A 24,101-nucleotide genomic window follows, 5' to 3' on the forward strand; every position below is an offset into this window, starting at 1 on the left:
GGGAAATTATGTTTAATCAATTTATTGGACTTCTTTGAAGGAGTCACATGTGCTGTGGATAAAGGGAACTGATGGATGTACTGTATTTAGATTTCCAAAAGGCATTTGATAAATTGCCACATCGAAGGTTATTGTGGAAATTAAAAGTTCATGGTGTAAGAGGTGACATGTGGGAATGGATAGAAGATTGGCTAGCTAATAGGAAGCACAGAGTAGCCATAAATGGGTCCTTTTCTGGTTGGCAGAATGTAACGAGTGGTGTGCCACAGTCATCAGTGCTGGGCCCTCAACTTTTTACAATTTATATAAATGATTTGGATGAAGGGAATAAAGGTATAGTTGCTAAATCTGCTAATGATACAAAGGTAGGTCAGAAAGTAAGTTGTGAAGAGGACATAAGGAGGCTGCAAAATGACACAGATAATTTAAGTGAGGTGGGCAAAGATTTGGAAAATGCAGTACAATGTGGGCAACTGTGAAATTGTCCATTTTGGCAGGAAGAATAAAAAAGAAGCATACTATTTAAATGGTGAGAGATTGTAGAGCTCTGAGATGCAGATAGATCTGGATGTCCTAGTGCATGAATCACAAAAAGCTAATATGCAGGTCCAGCAAGTAATTATAAAAGCTAATCGTTAATTGTAAGAGGAATTGAATATAAAAATTGGGAAGTTATGCTTCAGTTGTACAGGGCACTGATAAAACTACATCTGGAGCACTGTGCACGGAATTTGTCCCTTTATTTAAGGAAGGATGTAAATGCATTAGAAGCAGTTCGGAGGAGGTTTACAAAACTAATACCAGGAGTATAAAAATAGGGAAGTCTTCCTAAAACTATACAAGACACTAGTTAGACCACACCTAGAATACTGTGAACAATATTGATCCTTTTATCTAAGGAAAAATATGCTGGCATTGGAGGCAGTCCAGAGAAGGTTCACGAGGTTGACCCCAGGTATGGAGGGATTTTCTTATGAGGAGAGGTTCAGTTGGTTGGGCATGTACTCACTGGAGTTTAGAAGAATGAGAGGTGACCTTGTTGAAACATATAAGATTCTTAGGGGGATTGACAGGGTAGGTGCATCCACTAGTTCCATGGCCACCTTTTTTAGTGCCCTGGGATGTAGATTATTGAGCCCTGGGGATTTATCGGCTTTTAGTCCCATTAATTTCTCCAGCACTATTGTTTTAGTGATACTAATTTCCTTCAATTCCTCCTTCTCACTAGACCCTTGGTTCCCTAGGGATCTTCTGGTCGGCGAGCGGGGGCGGGGCCCGCTCGCCGACATGTAAAATGACGCGGAGTGATGTTGGGTGGAATTCCCGACGTCAGCCCACGTCATTTTCATTTTCAGGTTGGCAAGGGTGCAGCCAAATCAGCTGTGTGCCTGCTGACCTGTCAGCGGCCTATTGAGGCCATTTAAAAACTAATTGACATAATTAATGGACCTGCCCGTCCGACCTTAAGGTTGGCGAGCAGGCTGGGAGCCCTGGCGGGCTTCAGAAAAAGCATGAAACCTCATCCACGGGCGGGGTGAGGTTTCATGAGGGTTTTAAAATATTTAATAAAGGTTTCAGTGCAAGTGATGGACATGTCCCAACTCATGTGACAGTGTCACATGAGGAGACATGTCAGGGAAATTTTGCTATCATTTGTTTAACATTTTTAAATTTGGAGCCGATCTCTCTGAGGCAGCACTTATGCACGAAAGAGCGCACTCCCGGCTGAGGAGGTTCCCCCCCCGCCGCCTGCACAGGGGGCGCATAATGCTTCCTGGCGAACGTCGCGCTGGGCGTGCCTTAATTGGCCCGCCTGCGTAAAATGGTGATGTGTCCCCAATTGGGGGCGCCGATTGGAGGCGTGCCTGCCTGTGCCCACTCCTGCATATTCCCCCCAACAGGGGGAAAATTTTTCCCCTAGTATTTTTGGGAAGTTAATTGTGTCTTCCTCCGTGAAAACAGAACTCAAGTAGTTGTTCAATTGCTGTGCCTTTTCCTCATTCTCTATTATAAGTTCTCCTGTTTCATTCTGTAAGGGACCTTTCTTTTTGCATACTTATAGAAGCTTTTACAGTTTGCTTTTAAGCTCCTTGCAAGTTTATTCTCATATTCTATTTTTCCCCTCTTACTCAATCTCTTGGTCCTCCTTTGCTGAATTCTAAACTGCTCACAATCCTCAGGCTTGCTACTTTTCTAACAACTCTATATGACCTTTCTTTGGATCTAATTCTATCCTTAATTGCTTTTGTTAGTCATGGTTGGGCCGCTTTTCCTATTATGATTTTGCACCAGAAAGGAATGTATAATTGTTGCAATGCATATACTCGGTCTTTAAATATTCGCCATTGCGAATCCACCATCGTGCCTTTTAATGAAGATCCCTAATCTATCTTAGCCAACTTACGCCTCATACCTTTGTAGTTTCCTTTGTTAAGATTTAGGACCCCAGATTCGGATTGGACTACTTCACTTTCTATCCTAATGAAGAATTCTATCATGTTATGGTCACTGTTCCCTAAAGGACCCCACACAATAATATATATTAAACCTTTCTTTTTGCACAATACCAAATCTAGGATAGCCTGTTCCGTGGTCAGTTCCTCAACATACTGGTCTAAAAAACCATCTCACACGCACTCCAGGAATTCATCTGCCACAGAATTATTGCTAATTTGGTTTGCCTAGTTTATATGTAGATCAAAGTCATCCATAACACCTGTGGCACCCTTGTTACATGCATCTCTGATTTCCTGTTTAATGCCGTCCACTAACTTATCACTACAGTTTGGAGGCCCATAGACAGCTCCTACTAATGTTTTTCCACCCTTTGTTGCTTCTTAGCCATACCCAGACTGATTCTGCATCTAGATTTTCTGAGCCAATATCTTCTCTATCACACTGATTTCATCCTTAACTAACAACGCCACACCATCGCCTTTCCCTTTTTGCCTGTCCTTCCTAAATATCGAGTACCCTTGGATAAACAGTTCCCAGCCCAGGTCACCCTGCAGCCATGTCTCTGTAATCGCAATCATTTTGTACAGGTTTATACCTATATGTTATTAATTCATCTGCCTTATTGCGAATGCTCTGTGCATTCAGATAGAGTGCCTTTAGACTTGTCTTTTTAAAATTTTTACACTTTGTTTTTGTACTATGGCCCTATTTGCTGATCGCCTTTGTTTCCTCTGCCTTCCACTTTTGCTTTCTACTTTTCTGCCTTTCGTTCCTATCTTTGTTTCCCTCTCTTGTGTCTCCTCGCTCAGGTTGCCATCCCCCTGCCAATCTAGTTTAAATACTAGCAAATATCCCTGTGAGGATATTGGTCCCAGTCCTACTGGAGTGCAACCTGTCCAGCTCGTACAGGTCCCACCTTCCCCAGAATCAGTCTCAATGCCTCAGGAATCTAAATCCCTCCCTCCTACATCATCTCTCCAGCCACGCATTCATCTGGTCTATTCTCCTATTCCTGATCTCGCTGGCTCATGGCACTGGGAATAATCCTGAGATTACTACCTTTGAGGTCCTGCTTTTTGATTTATTTCCTATATTCTGCCTTATTGCAAATGCTCTGTGCATTCAGATAGAGTGCCTTTAGACTTGCCTTTTTAACATTTTTACACATTTTTGTACTATGGCCTTATTTGCTGCTCGCCCTTGTTTCCTCTGCCTTCCACTTTTGCTTTTGCTCCCTATATTCTGCTTTCAGGACCTCATCCCTCTTTTTATCTATGTCATTGGTACCGATATGAACTATGACCATTGGCTGTTTACCCTAATCCATCAGAATGTCCTGCAGCCCCTCAGTGACATCCTTGACCCTAGTACCAGAGAGGCAACATGCCATCCTGGTGTCATGTCTGTGGCTGCAGAAACATCTATCTGTTCCCCTTATGATAGAATCCCCTGTCACTATTGCTCTCCCACTCTTTTCTCCACCACCAACCTCCCCACCTTCTGCTGCTGAGACTCTCATGATACCACAGATGTGGCTCTTGCTGCATTCCCCTGAGAAACCATCTCCCCCAGCAGTATCCAAAACGGAAAATCTGTTGGTGAGGGAGATGGACACAGGAGACTCCTGCACTATCGGTCTAGAGCTTTTACTATGTAGCGTGTACCTGTAGCGTGACCATCTCACTGTATGTGCTATCCACAAAAATCTCATCCTTGCTGATGCTCCACAGTGACTCCAGCCACAGCTCCAGCTCCGAAATGCAGATTTTGAGTAGCTGCAACTGGAGACATTTCCTCCACACATGGTCACTCCAGGCACTGGAAGTGTTCCTGATTTCTCACAACGTACAGGAGGAGCATTCCACTTGGCTGAGCTGCCTTGCCATGACTTACTCTTAAATTACACCCTTTACTTTTATTTCCTCTAGTTTAGGGAATATTAAGGATAGAAGAAATACTTACCAGGTCCTACTTACCAAGGCCGCTGCTCTTCTGACTGAGGAAAGGTAGAAAATGAAAGGATCACCTCCTTCCCTCTTCAGTGAACCTCCTCTCTCATCAGCTCCAACTGAAGCACACTAATGCAACCCAAAGCAGCACTCCAGTGCAGACAAAAGCAGCACTGTAGATAGCTTGCCTTTATGCTGTCTGTATCTAGCTTCCGAAAACCTGTTTAAGCCAGTTAATTAACTAGCTGCGGCTGCAAATAGAGCCTGTATAAACCCTGTTTTAAAGCTGGACTAAAACTGACCTTCTCCCAACCGAAAGAGCAACTTTTAGTTAGTTGTTAAATTAAGGAAAGATTACTATAAATAGTAATTAACCCTTAAAAGTCCCTCTCTCACAAACTCCAGATGAAGCACTCTAATGCAGCCCAAAGCAGCACTGTCTGTAAGCCTCTCACCTTCTCTCTGTACCTCGAAAGCTGACTACTGAACCCTACATTTCCAACCAAATTTTCCAGCAGGTCCCTGATTCCGACTGCTGTTTATTATCACGTTCTCTGTTTAATAATCTAGAGGTTTTACACATTAAATGTGCTGTTTGTTATTAAATGGTAACATGTATAAAAATGTTACCATATTCCCTCACATCAGAATATTTATTCATGTGACTTGCAATTTCTGTGCAATGTGATTCTGAATTTCCAATATGTGCTCCTAAATGGGAAAGTTCTCTCTGGCAGCTCAAAGTCAGAAAATTATCCTATTCTTTTGGATCATATCATGTCCCCACACCCGAGGCCAGACTATGGGGCGGTGGGGGAATGGGGGGATATTTTACAGCCAACCCCCAACAACCAGCATATTTGCAGGTGGAATGGGGGCTCATACAGAGCAAGTAGATATCCCACTACCTTCCTTTTTTTATTAGTTCATGGGCGTCACTAGCTAGGCCAGCATTTATTGCCCATCCCTAATTGTACTTTTTCAGAGGGCACTTTTTTTTTATGGCTCAACCACATTGCTGTGCGTAGGCCAGACTGGGTAAGGATGACAGATTTCCTTCCCTAAACGACATTAGTGAACCAGGTGGGTTTTTACAACAATCGACAATAGTTTCATGGTCATCACCAGACTTTTAATTCCAGGTTTTTATTGAATTCACCATCTGCTGTGGTGGGATTCAAACCCCGATCCCCAGAGCATTACCCTGGGTCTCTGGATTACTAGTCCAGTGGCAATAACAAACCACCATCGCCTCTCCGTTTTTACATTTCTAGCTAGCTTCCTCTTGTACTCTAAGTTCTTTCTCCTGATTACCCTTTTAGTCATTCTCTGCCGTTCTTTATATTCTGATCAATCATCTGTCCTGCCACTCATCTTTGCGCTTTTTTCTCACGTTTGATGCTTTCCTTAACGTCTTTAGTTAATCACAGACGTGGATCCTCCCCTTAGAATTTTTCTTTATAATAGGAATATTGAGTATTCTGAAATATCCCCTTAAATGTTTGCCACTGTTTCTCTATTGATCTATTCCCTAGCCTAGTATTCCAGTTCACTTCAGCTAGCTCAGCTTTCATCCCCACTTAATTGCCCTTATTTAAGTTTAAAATACTAATCTTAGACCCACCTTTCTCTCTTTCAAACTGGACGTGAAATTCAATCATATTATGATCGCTGCTACTTAGGGTGCCTTCCACAAACATTCACTCTTTCTATCACCAATGCACAGTGGCAGCAGAATGTACCATCTACAAGATGTATTGCAGGGACTTACCAAGGCTCCTTAGGCAGCACTTTCTAAACCCACAACCACTACCATCTAGAAGGACAAGGGCAGAAGATAGATGGGAACACCACCACCTGGAACTCCCTAACAGCACTGTGGGCGTACCTACACCACAGGGACTGCAGCAGTTCATGAAGGCAGCTCACCACCACCTTCTCAAGGGCAATTAGTGATGAGAAATAACTGCTGGCCCAGCCAGCAACACCCACGTCCCGTAAATTAATTAAAAAAAACCTGAGGTCATTAATTAACCCTGTCACATTACAATAGACCGAGTCTAATATAACTAGAACATGCTGCTCTAAAAAACTCTCTCAAAATGTTTCTATGAACCCCTTACCCAGGCTACAATTGCCAGTCTCACTTTTCCAGTTTATATGTAGATTAAAATTACTGTCCCTTTATGACAAGCACCCTTTGCCCTGCATTGTGGCTACTGTTAGGGGGTCTGTAGACCACTCCCACTAGTGACTTCTACATCCTGTTCTCCTGAACCAAGGTTATCTCTAACAATTGCACCAATGCCATCCTTGATCAACAGTGCTACCCCTCCACCTTTACCCAGTTTCCTATTCTTCTTGAATATCGTATACCCCTCAATAATCAGGATCCAATCCTTGTCGTCCTGCAGCCACGACTCCATAATTGCTATCAGGTCATATTTATTTACTTCAATGTATGCTATCATCTTTTTTTTATTCATTTATGGGATGTGGGCATTGCTGGCTAGGCCAGCATTTATTGCCCATTCCTAATTTTTTTAACCACATTGCTGTGGGTCTAGAGTCACATGTAGGCCATCAGGTAAGGATGACAGATTTCCTTCCCTAAAGGATATTAGTGAACCAGGTGGGTTTCTACAACAAACGGCATCATCATGGTCATCATTAGACTTTTAATTCCAGATTTTATTGAATTCAAATTTCAATATCTGTCATGGTGGGATTCGAACCTGCATCCGCAGAGCATTACCAACAAGAATACCACTATACCATCGCCTCCCCTGCCATGTGCTTTCAGATACAGAGCCTTTAGTTTTGTCTTTTTGTTATCTTTGTTACATCTAGTTTTGACGATTGGTGTATTCTTAGGTTTCATCTCTCTGCTCCTTCTTGCTATTCCATGACCCTCATTACTATTATGGTCTCCTGTTTTGAATCTACCCCTTAATTTGCCACATCTACCCAAGCTTGATCCCTCAACCCCACCCCTTGTTTAGTTTAAAGCCCTCTCTACTTCCCTAGTTATGTGATTTGCAAGAACACACGTCCCAGCATGGTTCAGGTGTAAACCATCCCAAAAGTACAGCCCCCATTTCCCCAGTACTGGTATCAGTGCCCCATGAACTGGAACCCACTTCTCCCACACCAGTCCTTGAGCCATGCATCTTTAATCTTATTTGCCCTGTGCCAATTTGCATGTGACTCAGGTAATAATCTGGAGATCATTACCTTTGAGGTTCTCCTTCTTAATTTGGTACCTAGCTTCTCATACTGATTATGTAGAACTTCTTTCTTTGTCCTGCCTCTGTCTTTGGTACCTACATGGACAATGACCACTGGATCCTCCCCCTCCCACTGCAAGTCCCTCTCCAGCCCTGAGTAGATGTCCCAAACCCTGACACTGGGCAGGCAACAAAGCCACCTGGACTCTCACTCTTTTTCGCAGAGTATTAATCCCCTTCATTGTACTATCCCGTGCTACCACTACATTCCTGTTTTCTCTCCCAACTTGAACGGCTTCCTGTACCATGGGACCATGGCCAGCCTGCTCATCCATCTTGCAGACCTTGCTTTCATCCACATAGATTGTGAGCACCTCATACCTGTTTGACAATTGCAAAGTCTGAGGCTCCCTCAGTCCTGTCTGCTCGGTCCCTTTACCTGCCTCACTGACAGTCACATCCTCCTATCCCTCACTGCTGACCAAAACAGACCACCCTATTCTAAGAGGTGTGACCGTCTTCTGGAACAAAATGTACAGGTATTTCTCCTTAGAATCATAGAAAAGTTACGGTGCAGAAAGAGGCCATTCAGCCCATTGTACCTGCACCAGCCAAAAAGAGAAAAAAGAAACTAGCCGCTCATTTTAATCCCACTTTCCAGCACCTGGTCCGTAGCCTTGCAGGCTACAGCACTTCTGATGCAGACCCAGGTATCTTTTAAATGAGTTGAGAGTTTAAGCCTCAACCACCAACTTAGACAGTGAATTCCAGACACCCACCACCCTCTGGGTGAAAAAGTTTTTCCTCATGTCCCCTCTAATCTTGCTACCAATCACCTTAAATCTATGTCCCCTGATAATTACCCCTCAGCTAGGGGAAACAAGTCTTTCCTGTCTTCCCTATTTAGGCCCCTCTTAATTTTGTGCACCTCAACTAGGTCACTCCTTAGCCTCTTCTGTTCTAAGGGAAATAACTCTAGCCTATCCAATTTCTCCTCATAGATGCAATTTTCAAGCCCTGGCAACATTCTGCCCACTCAACCAAACTATTGAAATAATTCCGGAGCTGACAGCTATCATCTTCACTATCATCTACACAGCCAATTTTTGTGTCAGCAGCAAATTTCCTAATCATACCTCCCACATTTAAGTCTAAATCACTTGACAACAAATAGCAAGGGCCCAACACTGACCCAACGGAACACCACTGGAAACTGTTTTCCATTCACAAAAACAGCTATCAACCATTACCCTTTGTTTCCTGTCACTGAGCCAATTTTGGATCTAACCTGCCACCTTCCCCTGTATCCCATGGGATCTCACTTTCCTGACCAGTCTGCCATGTGGGATCTTGTCAAATGCCTTACTGAAATCCATGTAGACAACATCCACTGCATCACCCTCATCTTCCTCAAAAAAATTGTATTAAGTTAGTAAGACACGATCTTCCCCTAACAAAACCATGCTGACTATACCTGATCAATCTGTGCCTTTCTAATTGACAGTTTATCCTGTCTCTCAGAATTGTTTCTAATAATTTTCCCACCACCGAAGTCAGACTGACTGGCCTATAATTTTTACACCCTTTTTAAATAACGGTGCAATATTCACAGACCTCCAATCATTTGGGACCTTGCCTGTCTCTAGTGAGGAATGGAAAATGATCCTTAGAGCATCCATTATTTCCCCTCTGGCTTCCTTTAACAGCTGGGGATTCAATCCATCCAGCCCTGGTGATTTATCCACCTTCAAGGATGTCAGTCCCTTCAATACTTCCTCTCTCACTATGATTATTGTATGTAATTTTTAACACTCCTCCTTTTTAACTAACATCTGCATCATCCCTCTCCTTAGTGAAGACAAAGGCAAAGTACTCATTGAGAACACTGCTCACATCTTCTGCGTCAACCCACACGTTATCATGTACATCTCTGATAGGCTCTAACTTTCCTTAGTTATTCTCTTGCTCTTAATGTGCTGGTAAAACATCTTAGGATTTTCTTTGGTCTTACCTGCCAATATTTTTAATATCCTCTCTTTGCTTTCCTAATTTCCATTTTTACTTCACCCCTGTAATTACTGTATTCCTCTAGGCTTTCTATGGCATTAAGTCTTTGGTGAGTGTCAAAAGCTTTCTTTTTCTGCTTTATCTTGGCCTGTATGCTTCTGGATTACCAGCGGGCTCTAGATTTGGCAGTACCACCCCTTTTCTTTGTGGGGACATGTCTACACTGTGCCCATAGAATCTTGTCTTTGAAGTCCCAGACGAGTACTGTCCTATTGTTTTTGCACTCAGAAATCTGTCTGCGTATTTGCTCTTCCAGCAACCTTCCACTATTTGGGAATCTATAATGCACTCCTAGCAATGTGGCTGCCCCTTTTTTCATTTCTGCGCTCAACCCATATGGCCTCGTTTGATGCTTCATTTAGAATATCATCCCTCCTTGCAGCTGTAATTGATTCTTTAACCAATAATGCTACAGTCCCACCTTTTTTTATCTCCCTCCTTATCCTGTCTGAAAACTCTATATCCAGGGATGTTGAACTGCCACTTTTGCCCCTCCTTAAGCCACGTTTCTGTTATAGTGATGATATCATGCTGCCATGTGTCTATCTGTGCCCTCAGCTCATCGACTTTATTTATTACGCTCCTTGCATTTACACATATACTTTTCAACACTGCCAAATTCCTGTGCTGCACATTTTTTTAACCTGTACTGCTTCTGTCTTTCAGAGTCACTCACTAATTCTCCATCGCACATTCCCTGCTCTGAATTTGCCCTCAGGTTCCCATCCCTCACCAATCTAGTTTAAAACACCCCCCCAACAGCACCAGCAAATCTCCCTGCGAGGATATTCATCACAGTCCTGTTCGGGTGTAGACCGTTCAGCTTGTACAGGTCCCACCTTCCCCAGAACTGGTCCCAATGCCTCAGAAATCGGATGCCCTCCCTCCTACCCCAGCTTTCCAGCCACGTGTTCGATCACTCAATTCTCCTATTTCTATACTCGCTTGCACGTGGGACTGGGAGTAATTCTGTGATTACTGCTTTACAGGTCCTGCTTTTCAATCTTCTGCCTTTCTCCCTAAAGTCTGCTTTCAGGGCCTCATCCCCTTTCCTACCCAAGTCACTGGTACCAAGTGGATCACAACCTCTGGCTGATTACCCTCCCCCAGAAGAATGTCCTGCAGCAGTTCAGTGACATCCTTGACCCTGGCACCAAGGAGGCAACATATTATCCTGGAGTCACGTCTATGGCCACAAAAATGCCTCCCACCTCCCTTATGTTGTGTAGTGTCTGCAGTTCAGTTTCCAGATCAATAATCCTGATCCTGAATTCCTCTAGCTGCTTACACTTTCTGCAGACCCACTGTACTACCACGTAGGACAAGGGCAGCAGATGGATGGGAACACCACCACCTGGAAGTTCCCCTCCAAGCCAATTACCATCCTGACTTGGAAATATATCGCTGTTCCTTCACTGTCGCTAGGTCAAAATCCTGGAACTCCCTCCCTAACAGCGCTATGGGTGTACCTACACCACATGTACTGCAGCGGTTCAAGAAGGCAGCTCACCACCACCTTCTCATGGGAAATTAGGGAGGTGATGGTGTAGAGGTATTGTCGGTGGGCTGGTAACCCAGAGACCCAGGGTAATGTTCTGGCGACCCGGATTCAAATCCCACCACAGCAGATGGTGGAATTTGAATTAAAAGTTGTTGATTGTTGTAAAAGCCCATCTGGTTCACTAATGTCCATTAGGGAAGGAAATCTGCTGTCTTTACCTGGTCCGGCCTACATGTAACTCCAGACCCTCAGCAATGTGGTTGACTCTTAAAAGCCCTCTGAACAAGGGCAATTAGGGATGGGCAGTAAATGCTGGCCTAGCCAGCGACACCCACACCGCATGAACAAATGTAAAAAATATATAAAAATGGAACTAGACGAGTGCCTGGAGGAGGGTATTCCTCAATCAACTCTGGCCCTATGGGATGCATTTAATGTTCTGCTGCCAAGGCTGGAGGAAGGAGGCAATTCAGTCTCAGCAAGCGAGAGGACATGGGCACATTCCTGGTGGCGGCCAATTAAGCGGTCTCTGCTGGGGATGCCAGCCCTACTAAGGACAGTGGTTGATCCCCAAGAGCTAGTGGTCCAATCAAAGAGTCAGTAGCTCAGCAGTGCCACTGTTAGCGGTAGCCAGTTCTGAGGCTGCAGCTGCAGATTAAAGCACATCGAAGACCATTCGCCCTTGTGGAGTCGTAAGTGGGGTCTGAAGTAGTGCTGGGGTCAGGCAGTGCTATTGCATCCACATATTTTAAAAGAATCTCGGGAAGAGATAGCAGAGTCATTACTGCTGATACTTAATAATTTGTTGGAGAAGTGTGAAGCCTGAAGACTGACAGAAAGCTAATGTAATTCTTATTTTTAATAAGAGGAAAAGAACATGTCCAGGGGATTATTGACCAGTCAGTTTAACATCAGTGGTAGGAAAAATAATGGAATTCTTACTAAAGGAGAGAATAGAAGAATATCTAGAAATGAGAAATAATAATGAATCATCAGCATGGATTTCAAAATGGAAAATCTCGCTTGACCAACTTTGTTGAATATTTTGAAGAGGTAACATACAGAGTACAGTGGTAATGCAGTAGATGTAATTTATCTAGATTTTCAAAAGGCCTTCAATAAAATGTTCCATGATAGATTCATGAATAAGGTCAGAGAATGTGGAGTCAGTGGACATGTGGCAGAATGAATTGCTAGAATGAATTGCTAGAACGAATTACTAGCTGGTTTCCTTCACAGCAGGACCTCCCCGCTCCTCCCCAACCTCCCACCCCCCACAATGCTCACAGAAATGGAAAGAGGCCCTTAACTTGTAGTATAAGTTGTTCAATTCAACCCCCAGCAGTGGCACAGCTGCCAGTTTTCCTGCCGATGGCATGGTGATAGAAAATGTTGGTGCGCCCCCAAAACATTCCCCTGCCATTTTGCCAGCCCATCACCAAGAACTGGTAAAATTCCAGCCAATATTTCTTTCTAGCCTAGATCCTAATTAGCTCTATTCTTACCCAAACCATGTGATGCACAGTATATACATCGCTGTCTCCCATATAGACTCGAATTGCCCGTAATGTGAATCCAAACTTCTTCCCAGAACTGTGAATAATTATTGGAGGCCGCAGACTTGTGATGTTCAATGAGTGGTCGCGACTTGGTGAGGAGTCTCTAGATGAGGCATTTGATGAAAGAGATCTTGGAGACACTGGACCAACTGGTGGTACAGAGCCAAACTCATCTGAAAAAAGGGAAACAATTTAGATCTGTCAGAATTAGTCCTTGATTAAAAATTTGGTTGAGAGAAATTTATTAATTTAACTTAGTTAACATGAACCACTTCTCTCTCTGCCACATTGTCCCAGAGAACCATATCAGAAGGCTGGACTAATGGGGAATATAGGACAGGAGGAGAATGAGCAGACAGTGTAGACAAGATAAAAACAGGAAATGCTGGAAAAACATGGCAAGTTTGACAGCAACTGTGGAGAGAGAAACAGAGTTAACATTTTGAGTCCATATGAGCCAAAAAGAAGCAGAAATGTGATGGGGTTTATACTGTTCAAGAGGAGGTGAAGCAGGTGGAGCAAAGTAGATCAGGGATAGGTGGGAGCTCAGAAGAGATTGACAAAGATGTTTTGAACACAAGACAAAGGGTGTGTTAATGGTAGTGTTAAAGACTAAAGAAAGTGCTGATAGTGGATTAATGGTAAGATAGCAGAATGCATTAATAGCAGAAGAAGGGTCAGCACTCTATAAAAGAGCAACATAGAAACAAGTGATAGATGGCCCTGTGGGGTGGTGCAGGTGGTGCAGTTTGGGAAAAAGGATGAAGAAAGGATTTTTTTTTAATAACTAAAAATGTAGATAAAAAAGAATAAATACAACTAAATAAACATTAAAAATTGGATTTAAAAAGTGGTAAAGATGGAGGAGAGAGTTCATGGTCTGAAGTTGTTGAACTCAGACCTCAGAGGAGAATGTGAGAGAAGGACCCTGGGACAGGCAGAAAGCAGCACCTAGAGGATCTAGTCTATCTAGAGGATCTAGCATCTACTCTATAATAAATTAGGAATAAGGGTAAAATGAAAGCAAGGATCCACATTGTATTCAGTTATGTCTGGGGAACTCAGTCCCATGATTTGCACAGCCTGCGCTATTTGGGGAATCCTAGACGCTCCTGGCGGTCTGGATGACCATGTGTGCAGGAGGTGCCTCCAACTGGAGCAACTCGAGCTCTGGGTTTTGGAGCTTGAGCGGCAGCAGGGGGCGCTATGGTGCATTCATGGGGCTGAGAGGTTTGTGGATAGCGCATTTCAGGATGTGGTCACCCCGCAGCTTAAGGATGTGCAAGCAGAGAGGGAATGGGTGACCACCAGACAGAAGAAAGGGACCAGGCAGGTAGTGAGGGAATCCCCTGAGTGCATCTTGCTCGCAAACCATTTTTTGGCCTTGGAAAACGGCGAGAGTGACGGTTCCTCTGTAGAGGCCAACCACAGCCAAGGTCCTGGCACTGTGGATGGTCCAACTGCTCGGGGGTGAGAAGAAGAAGTGTGGAAGGGCAATAGTGGTAGGGGATTTGTTAGCGAGGGGAATAGACAGGCACTTCTGTGGCCGTGGACATGGCTCCAGGATGGTTTGTTGCCTCCTGAGCGCTGGGGTCGAGGATGTCATCGAACAGCTTCAGGACATTCTGAAGTGGGAGGGTGAACAACCAGAGGTCATGGTCCATGTTGGGACCAATGACATAGAAAGAAAGAGAAATGAGATTCTGCAAGCAGACTTTAGGGAGTTAGGTAGGAAATTGAAAAGCAGGACTTCAAAGGTAGTAATCTCCGGATTACTCCTGGTGCCATGCAGTAGTGAGAATAGGAACAGAAGGATAGAGCAGGTGAATGCGTGGCTGGAGAGATGGTGCAGGAGGGAGGGCTTTAGATTCCTGGGGCATTGGGACCATTTCTGAGGGAGGTGGGACCTTTACAAGTTGGATGGGTTACATCTGAACACAAATGGGACCAACATCCTCGTGGGGAGGTTTGCCAATGCTGTTGAGGTGGATTTAAATTAAATTGGCAAGGGGATGGGATCCTGAAAAGTAGTTCAGAGGGGAGAGAAGTTGAGATGGAATTAGAAGTTAAAACACTAGTAAGTGAGTCTGGAAGGCAGAGGAAACATAGGCTAGATAAGAAAGAAGTGAGTTTAGCAAGGCTAAATGGAATATATTTTAATGTAAAGAATCTGTGGAATAAGACATGAGCTGAGGGCACAGATAGGCACGTCGGAGCATGATACCATAGCTGTTACCGAGACTTGGCTAAAAGAAAGGCAGGATTGACAGCTCAACATTCCTGGTTATAGGGTATTCAGATGAGATAGAGGGGGGGATAGAAGAGGAGGGAGGGTCGCAATATTGATCAAGGGATCAATTATAGCAGTGAGGAGGGATGATATCTTGGAAGGATCATCAAATTAAGCCATATGGGTAAAAGTAAAAAACACAAAAGGGACAAACACGCTGCTGGGTGTGTACTATAGGCCCCCGAACAGTCAGGGAGAGATAGAGGATCAAATATGTAATCACATTTCAGAGAAATGTAAGAATAATAATGCAATAATAGTCGGGGATTTTAACTACCCAAATATTAACTGGGGTAGTTTTAGTATGCAAGGTAGAGAGGGAACAAAATTATTAAGTTGCATCCAGGAGATCTTTTTTTAGCCAGTACCTAGAAAGCCCAACAAGGGAGGGGGCTGTTCTGGACCTAATATTTGGAAACGAGCCCAGGTAGGTGGAAGGCGTATCAGTAGGGGTGCATTATGGAGATAGTGGCCAGTTAGATATGGGATAGCGATGGAAAAGGATAAGGTTGGGCCGGGAGTAAAAGTACTAAATTGGGAAAAGGCTAATTTTACTAAGATGAGATGCGATTTGGCCTAAGTGGACTGGGAGCAGCTACTTGCAGATAAAACTGTGTCAGAGCAGTGGGAGGCACTCAAGGAAGAAATAGCGAGAGTACGGGGCAAATATGTTCTTGTAAAGACAAAGTGGGGTGGGAGGGGGGCAAGTCCAGAGAACCGTGGATGTCAAGGGACATAAAAGTTAGGATTAAGAAAAAAAGAGAAGTTTATGGCAGATACTGAGGGCTCAATATGGCAGAGTCCTTAGAGGAGTATAAAAAATGCAGAGGGGAACTTAAATAGGAAGTTAGGAAAGCTAAGAGAGTGCATGAGAAAGCATTGCTGTGTAGAATAAAGGAGAACCCAAATGGGTTTTTTAAATATATAAAGAGCAAGAGAATAACTAGGGAAAGAGTAGGGCCAATTAGGGACCATAGAGGTAATCTGTGTGTGGACCTGGAAGTCATGGGTACAGTCCTCAATGAATACTTTGCATCGGTCTTCACAATGGAAAAGGACGATGCAGGTATAGACATCAGGGTGGGGGACTGTGAAATATTAGAGGAAATTAACATAGAGAGAGGAGGTACTAGTGGGTTTAACAGCCTTAAAAGTGGAGAAATCCGCAGGCCCGGGTGACATATATCCCAGGCTGTTGAGGGAGGCAAGGGGGGAGATATCAGGGGCCCTGCCAGTAATTTTCAAATCCTCTCTGGCCACAGATGAGGTGCCAGAGGACTGGAGGACTGTAACATTGTCCCATTATTAAAAAAGGAAGGGATAGACCAGGAAACTACAGGCCAGTCAGTCTAACCTCGGTGGTGGGAAAATTACTAGAAAGAATTCTGAGGGACAGGATATATCTGCACTTGGAGAGACACGGATTAATCATGGATAGTCAGCATGGATTTGTTAAGGGAACGTCATGTTTGACAAATTTGACTGAATGAGGGTTGATGAGGGTAATGCATTTGATGTGGTCTACATCGACTTTAGCAAGGCTTTTGATAAGGTCCCTCATGGCAAATTGGTCAAGAAAGTAAGAGCCCATGGGATCCAAGACAAAGTGGCACGTTGGATCCAAAACTGGCTGAGAGGCAGGAAGCAGAGAGTGATGGTAGAGGGATATTTCTGTGACTGGGAGTCTGTTTCCAGTGGGATTCCACAGGGCTTGGTGCTGGGGCCCTTGCTGTTTGTGATGTGCATAAATGATTTGGACTTAAATGTAAGGGGTATGATCAAGAAGTTCGCAGATGACACAAAAATTGGTAGAGTGGTAAATAGTGAGGAGGATAACCATAAACTGCAGGAGGATATCAATGGTCTGGTCAGGTGGGCAGAGCAGTGGCAAATGGAATTCAACCTGGAAAAGTGTGAGGTCATACACTTGGGGAGGGCTAAAAAGGCAAGGCATTGTACTATGAATGGTAGGACCCTGGAAAGTACTGAAGATCAGAGGGACCTTGGTGTGCGTATCTATTGATCCCTGAATGTAGCAGGGCAGGTAGATAAGGTGGTTAAGAAGGCATATGGGATACTTGCCTTTATTAGCCGAGGCATAGAATATAAGAGCTGGGGAGGTTATGCTGGAACTGTATAAAATGCTGGTTAGGCAACAACTTTGTTGCCCCCCTTGTCCTCACCTTTCACCCCACCAGCCTCTGCATTCAAAGGATCATCCTCTACCACTTCCACGAACTCCAGCATGATGCCACCACCAAACAATTCTTCCCCTCGCCCCCGTCAGAATTCCATAGAGACCGTTCCCTCCGTGACACCCTAGTCCACTCCTCCATCACCCCCAGCTCCTCATCCCCTTCCCATGGCACCTTCCCATGCAATTGCAAAGGTGCAACACCTGTCCCTTTACCTCCTCCCTCCTCATCATCCAAGGCACCAAACACTCCTTTCAGGTGAAGCAGTGCTTCACTTGCACCTCCTTCAATTTGGTCTACTGCATTCGCTGTTCCCAATGTGGCCTCCTCTACATTGGAGAGACCAAACGCAGACTGGATGACTGCTTTGCGGAACACCTTCACTCAGTCCCAGCATGACCCAGACCTTCCTGTCGCTTGCCATTTCAACACTCCACCCTGCTCTCATGCCCACATGTCCGTCCTGGGCCTGCTGCAATGTTCCAGTGAAGCTCAACGCAAACTGGAGGAACAGCACCTCATCTTCCGATTAGGCATTTTACAGCCTCCTGGGCTTAACATTGAGTTCAACAACTTTAGACCATGAACTTTCTCCTCAGTCTTTACCCCTTTTTAATCCATTTTTAAATTAATTAATTTATTTATTTATTTTATTTTGTTCATTTTTTTTCTAAAATTTTTATTTTTTTTTATCTCCCCCCCCACTCCCCCACCACTACCCCCCTCCAACAGGGTTACCTGTCACTTGTTTCTATGTTGTTCTTTCACAGAGTGCTGACCCTTGTTCTACTAATAACACATTCTGCTATCATACCTTTATGCCCCAATCAGGACCTCCTTTACCCTTTAACACTACCATTAACATTCCCTTTGTCCTCCATCCATGACACCTTTGTCAATATTTCCTGAGCTCCCACCTCTCCCTGACCTTCTATTCTGCTCCTCTTAAACAGAATAAAATCCATCACATTTTCTCTGAAGAAGAGTCATATGGACTCGAAACGTTAACTCTCTTTCTCTGCCAAATCCGCTGAGTTTTCCAGCATTTTCTGTTTTTATTTCAGGCTTCCAGCATCTGAAATATTTTGCTTTTGTCTCACTTTGGATGAGAGCTTGGATAAAGGTCAAGGTAAAGTTAAAAATAATAAACATTGTAAGCTTAAGGCATTGTCTAATGGGAGCCAACAAGAGGTGAAAGAACTTGGAGTTCCAAACACCCTCTCCCTGAGTCTCTGCTTCCAATGATCCCTCTGAGCCATTCACTCCTATAAACTACCAAGGAGCTGCAGCTTGGGATTTGCTCCCACACCTCTTCACAGTTACTTGGAGGAACTTGAACTTCCATCCCAGGTCCAATCAATTTTCGGCTTACCAGATGCGATAAGCAGTGAGAGGGCGCTGATGGATGCAGATTTGGGGACAGTATTTCCAGTGGCTAACCGCTTCTTCTCTGTAATTTCAAGATGACCCTCGATTTTGACAGTAGTTGTGGGAGGCAGTCCTTTTGGGGTTGAGCTTCTCTGCCCCACACTGTTGCTGCGTAGACGCATGAGATTAATACTGCTGGTGAGAACATCTGAAAAAAAAACCCATCCAACAAGTCAAACAACAGCCCACAGGCTCCCAATAAACTGAGTTCCATTAGATTTTGAACAGCTAAAATGGTCAAAGCATTTAAATAAAATCACATCATTGTTTGAAAAATAATGATCCAGCTCAGCAATGTATGACTATGCAGTTGTGTATGGCGTAATGAATGTGAGAATTTGCAAGACAGTTAAGTTTTAAAATATCTCTTTTAACTTAAGATAAAACAGAACATTCTGAATGGGGGATGGTGTGATCATAATAATTCTGCTCAGAGCGAAGGCTGTGTGATTTGGCTGCTATGGAGAAAGAGGGCCTGGCTGAAAACTATTGAAAATCAAATGGCAGGATTCATACCTTGACAGAAAGGAGGGGCAGCTGGTGTTTCTGGACATAGACTCTCAGTCTCATATACCCAGGGAGGAAGATAGCAAATAACTGCTGCCCTGAGAAGCAGAGGAAAAGACAACTATTGTGTAAGCCACCAAGCAAAATGTTGGCGGAAAATGATTCTGTTTGAAGAGCCAGGACTCGTGGAGGTTTAAGGACAAAGGTGTCACCAGAGGGTGCCTTGCTGTTGGATGTATGCCCAAGAATACTTAGACGACTGAGTGAAGCTATTTTCAAAGTTCACTGGAAGATTCACCCTGATGTGGCAGGAAGGAGAGAACCTGCTGAAAAACTCAGAGGTTTGGACTTGAATCTAAAAAGCGACATATCTGCTGAGAGCAGGGCATAATGTTCAAACAAGTTGTAAGGTATTTTGGTTGATACAATTATGAAGTTCATTAGACCACTATATTTTTGCACTGTAATTTTAAATTTAGGATTAATGAAAGAGGTTATGTGACCTATTCTGCAACCTGCCTGAAAGTAACCTTGGGTAGTTTGAATATTAAGAATCAAAGAGGGGCTTGAATTGTTTCACTAAGAAGAAGGTGCAAGATATTTATGCTTAAAGACAATGGCAGTAGTCTCTGAGTACACCATGAGTAGGCTCTGAGTCTCCCTAAGTCCCAGAAAGGTGTTATAGTTATCAGATTATACACAGTTATGTTGTAAACTGTCCATTTACTTCTAAGATGAAAGGAATTTGGGATTAAAGATAGCTGATTATCATTTTGACCTAAATACAAGGTTATTGCGTTTGACATTACCATTTGGAAGAGGGCAGAGGATGCCAGTTTTGAAATCAGGTTACAGACTTCCCGACAAATCCATGGGGCAGAATTTTATGTCCCATGGGCGGGCGTGCACCCGACCCAATCAAGCATGAAATCAAGTAAGATGTCTTCGGGCGAGCGTCCCAATGTCATCGTGTGATATTTTGCTCAGCAGGTGTGCACAAAAGTCAGAAGCAAGCCCACCAACAATTACGCAGGCAATTAAGCCCATTAATGGCGCAATTGTCTGCGATTCTTAGTTGGTGGACAGGCCAATTGGCCAGGTGGCCTTTACATTTTTCATCAAAGCTTATCCAAAGGCGGGTTGAAATCTCCGTTAGGAAATAAAATAAAAAGAAATACCTGGGGACAGTATTTTTATGAGGTATGCTTTCAGTTGCTTGATTGTGATGCATGGACAATTTTTTGCAGCTGTTTAGAGCTTTATTTCATTATTTGCAGGTCTGCAGCTCCCTGAGGCAGCTGTTCTCCTTCAGGAAGCTGCCTTGCAGCCCTCACCCATGCCCGTGGTCGTCCACCCTCTTCCCGTTCTCACCCCGGCAGCGCTGAGCATTTCAGCATGCGTTTCACACTGGCTGGCTGTTAATTGGCCTGCCAGCAAGAAATCGCGGTTCGGGACCGATTGCAGTCAGGGTCCGTTTCCCAGGCCTGCCAATCACACGCGCCCGACAACCAAAAAATTCAGGCCCGTGTATATCACAGGCAGACAGAAGTCTGTTTGGGGTGATCTGCAGCCATCTGAGGGACAGAGAGCAGGAGACAGAGGCAGACAGACCTGTGCTTGGAGCAGGAAAAATGCTGACTCTATTGTTCACCATCCAGAATATGGATGGGAGCTTCCACTCAGATTGAAGAGACAGAGCTTGTTAGGATTTAAAGGAGGCTGGAAGATTCACCTGGCTTGAGCTAGAGGGAATGAATCTCTAGTGTAATCCTCAGAGTGAAGGCCAGTTCTGGAATTAGAGATTACCTGGCGGGAAAAGTGAAAAGGAAGCAAGCTAACAAAGCAAGCCAATTAAAGGACAGGAGATTTTCAGTCATGCTAAAACTAAAATGGAGAATCTATTTTCCGTAGTTTAAAGTATAATAAATTGCCTATAAAAAGAAAAGTGTTTTTACAGTAAAAGGTTTAAAATGTGAAATCTTGACATTTCATTCTTTCAGCTGTTAACTGTAATTTTGAATTTCTCTTTAAAAGTTACTGGTCTGTACAGAGTTTGTAACATGGTTTTGTTAATTGGGTAGGGGAAGTAACTTTTCTGTCATTTGGCATATTAATTGCCTTTAAGTGATGTTTAGCCTTTGTTGATTTTAGTTTGTTTGTTACAGGAAAAGTGTTAAAACATGAAATCTTGTCATGTGATTTTCTTCATTGGATCCTGGGAAATTCTCTCACCTTTTAAAAGTTATCATTCTCTATGGGGATCATAACAATGGTTACAGTTGCTGTATAATTGTTTATATATGGGAACAGTTTGTGTATGATAATAATTTGCATATGATTGTGGTTTGTGTATGGTTATAGAATTATCAAACCTTACAATGTGGGAGGCCACTTAACCCATCATTCCTGTGCCAACTCTTTGAAAGAGCTGTCAAATTTAGCATCGGACCCCTGCTTTTTTCCCACAACCCTGCAAATTAATCCTTTTCATGTCCGATTGCTTTTCGGAAGTTCCTATGGAATCTGATTTCACTGCATTTCAGACCTTAACAACCCTCTACGGGAGAAAAAAAACTCTCCTCATTTCCCCTCAAGTTCTACTGCCAATTATTTTAAATCCAAGTCCTCTGGTTATGACACATACTGAAGAAACAGTTTGTCCCACTTCCTCTATCAAAGAGCCTCATAATTTTGAATACATTTATCAGATTTTCCCTTACTCTGGTCTATGGAGAACAATCCCAGCTTCTTCAATCTCTCCACAGAACTGAAGTCCATTGTTAGCATCTAATAGGTTCTGTTTAGTGAGTGTTAAATACTCAGTGTGTATCGGTAATAAGGTGAACAGGTGCTGGGTCTCGATTTATTAATGATATTCAATTGTATTCAAGGGGTCTGTGAAAGGGGAGAAGTCAGCTCTGTGGTGTTTGTGGATTTGATCTGTTCCCGGTGTCTCCCCTTCAGGCGTAAACCTTGCTGGGGTGGCTGGTTTTCTTGGGCAGCAGCACAGCCTGGATGTTGGGCAGGACCCCACCCTGGGCTATGGTGACCCCGCCCAGCAGCTTGTTGAGCTCCTCGTCATTGCGGATGGCGAGCTGCAGGTGGCGGGGGATGATGCGGGTCTTCTTGTTGTCCCGGGCCGCGTTGCCGGCCAGCTCGAGGATCTCGGCTGTCAGGTACTCGAGGACGGCGGCCAGGTAGACGGGAGCTCCGGCCCCGACCCACTCGGCATAGTGGCCCTTGCACAGCAGCCGGTGGATACGGCCGATGGGGAACTGGAGCCCGGCTCTGGAGGAGCGAGTCTTGGCCTTGGCGCGCCCTTTGCCTCCAGTTTTACCGCGACTGGACATCTTTCAGAATTTAGCCCTCAGCTCTGTAGTGAGCAATAAAACTCCTTACTTAAGTATCCTAGTCTCTGTGTATCCTTTAAATCCAGGCTTGGGAGTTAGTCAACATTCCTGGTCCCATCCCAGTAAACCTCCTCTGTACCCTCTCCAAGATTTATGAATTTACACCTCCTAGCCATTTGGAAACTAATGATATGATTGGGTAGATTCAACATGGATTTTTGAAAGGGAAATCATGTTTGTCAAACCTGTTGGAGTTTTTTTGAGGAAGTTACTTATAGCTTAGATAAAGGGGAACCAGTGGTGTTGTGCATTTAGGTTTTCAAAAGACATTTGATAAGGTCCCACACAGGAGGTTAGTAAACAAAATTGGACCACCAGGGTTCAGGTCATATACTGTTATGGATCAAGAATTGGTTAACAGAAAGAAAACAGAGAGTAGGAATGAATGGGACATTCTCAGGATGACAGGCTATTATTAGTCGGGTACCGCAAGGATCAGTGCTGGGGCCACAGCTGTTCACAGTCTGTATAAATGATTTAGATGTGGGGACCAAATGTAATGTTTCCAAATTTGCTGATGATACAAAACTAGGTGGGAATCTAAGTTGTGAGGAGCATGTAAGGAGGCTTCAAGGGGATTTAGACAGGCTAAGTGAATGAGCAAGAATATGGAAGATGGAATATTATGTGAATAAGTGTGAAATTATCCATTTTGATAGAAAAGGCAGAATATTTTTTAAATGGTGAGAGATTGGGAAGTGCGGGCATTCAAAGGGACCTGGGTGTCCTTGTTCATGAATCAGGAAACAGTAGTATTTGGGTGCAGCAAACAACTTAGGAAGTCAAATGATATGTTGGCCTTCATCTCAAGGGAATTTGAGTATAGGAGTAAAGATGTCTTGCTGCAATTTTATAGAGCCTCAGTGAGACTGCACCTGGAGTATTGTGTATAGTTTTGGTCCCCTTATCTAAGGAAGGATATGCTTGCCGCACGGAGTGCAATGGGAGTTTACAAGACTAATCCCTGGGATGGCGGGATTGTCTTATGAGGGGAGACTGGGTCTGTATTCTCGAGTTTCAAAGAATGGGAGGTTACTGTATAAAAATAAGAGGTCGCCCATTTAAAACAGAGATGAGGCGAAATTTTTTCTTTCTAAGGGTCATGAGTCTTTGGAACTCTCTTCTTGAAAAGGCAGTGGAAGCAGAGTCTTTGAATATTTTTAAGGTAAAAGTGGATAAATTCTTGGGAAGCAAGGGGGTGATAGGTTACCAGGGGTAGGTGGGATGCAGATTTGAGGTTATTATCAGATAAGCCATGGCCTTATTAAATGGTGGAGCAGGCTCGAGGGGCCGAATAGCCTCTCCTGGTCCTTGTTCATATGATCTCATTGATACTTACAAAATTCTTACAGGGCGTGACAGGCTGGAGGTGAATAGGATGTTTCCCCTGACCGGTGAGTTTAGAACCAGGGGACACGGTCTGAGAAAAAGGGGCAGGCCATTTAAGACTGAAATGAGGAGGGATTTCTTCATTCAGAGGGTGGTGAATCTTTGGAGTTCTCTACCCCAGA

General features: G+C 43.9%; 1 protein-coding gene across 1 annotated transcript in view; it reads right to left on the reverse strand.

The window, feature by feature from the left end:
* Nucleotides 1-24,101, reverse strand: part of mast3b (microtubule associated serine/threonine kinase 3b) — a 224,362-nt gene that overhangs the window by 17,006 nt on the left and 183,255 nt on the right. The window contains exons 21-22 of the mRNA XM_041204551.1: nucleotides 18,618-18,821; nucleotides 12,707-12,933 (exon numbers count right to left, since the gene is read on the reverse strand). Coding sequence (XP_041060485.1) covers nucleotides 12,707-12,933; nucleotides 18,618-18,821 — 431 coding nt within the window. The remainder of the gene's footprint in view (nucleotides 1-12,706; nucleotides 12,934-18,617; nucleotides 18,822-24,101) is intronic.

Source organism: Carcharodon carcharias, chromosome 14 (genome assembly GCF_017639515.1).
Source record: "Carcharodon carcharias isolate sCarCar2 chromosome 14, sCarCar2.pri, whole genome shotgun sequence".
Classification (NCBI taxonomy): domain Eukaryota; kingdom Metazoa; phylum Chordata; class Chondrichthyes; order Lamniformes; family Lamnidae; genus Carcharodon; species Carcharodon carcharias.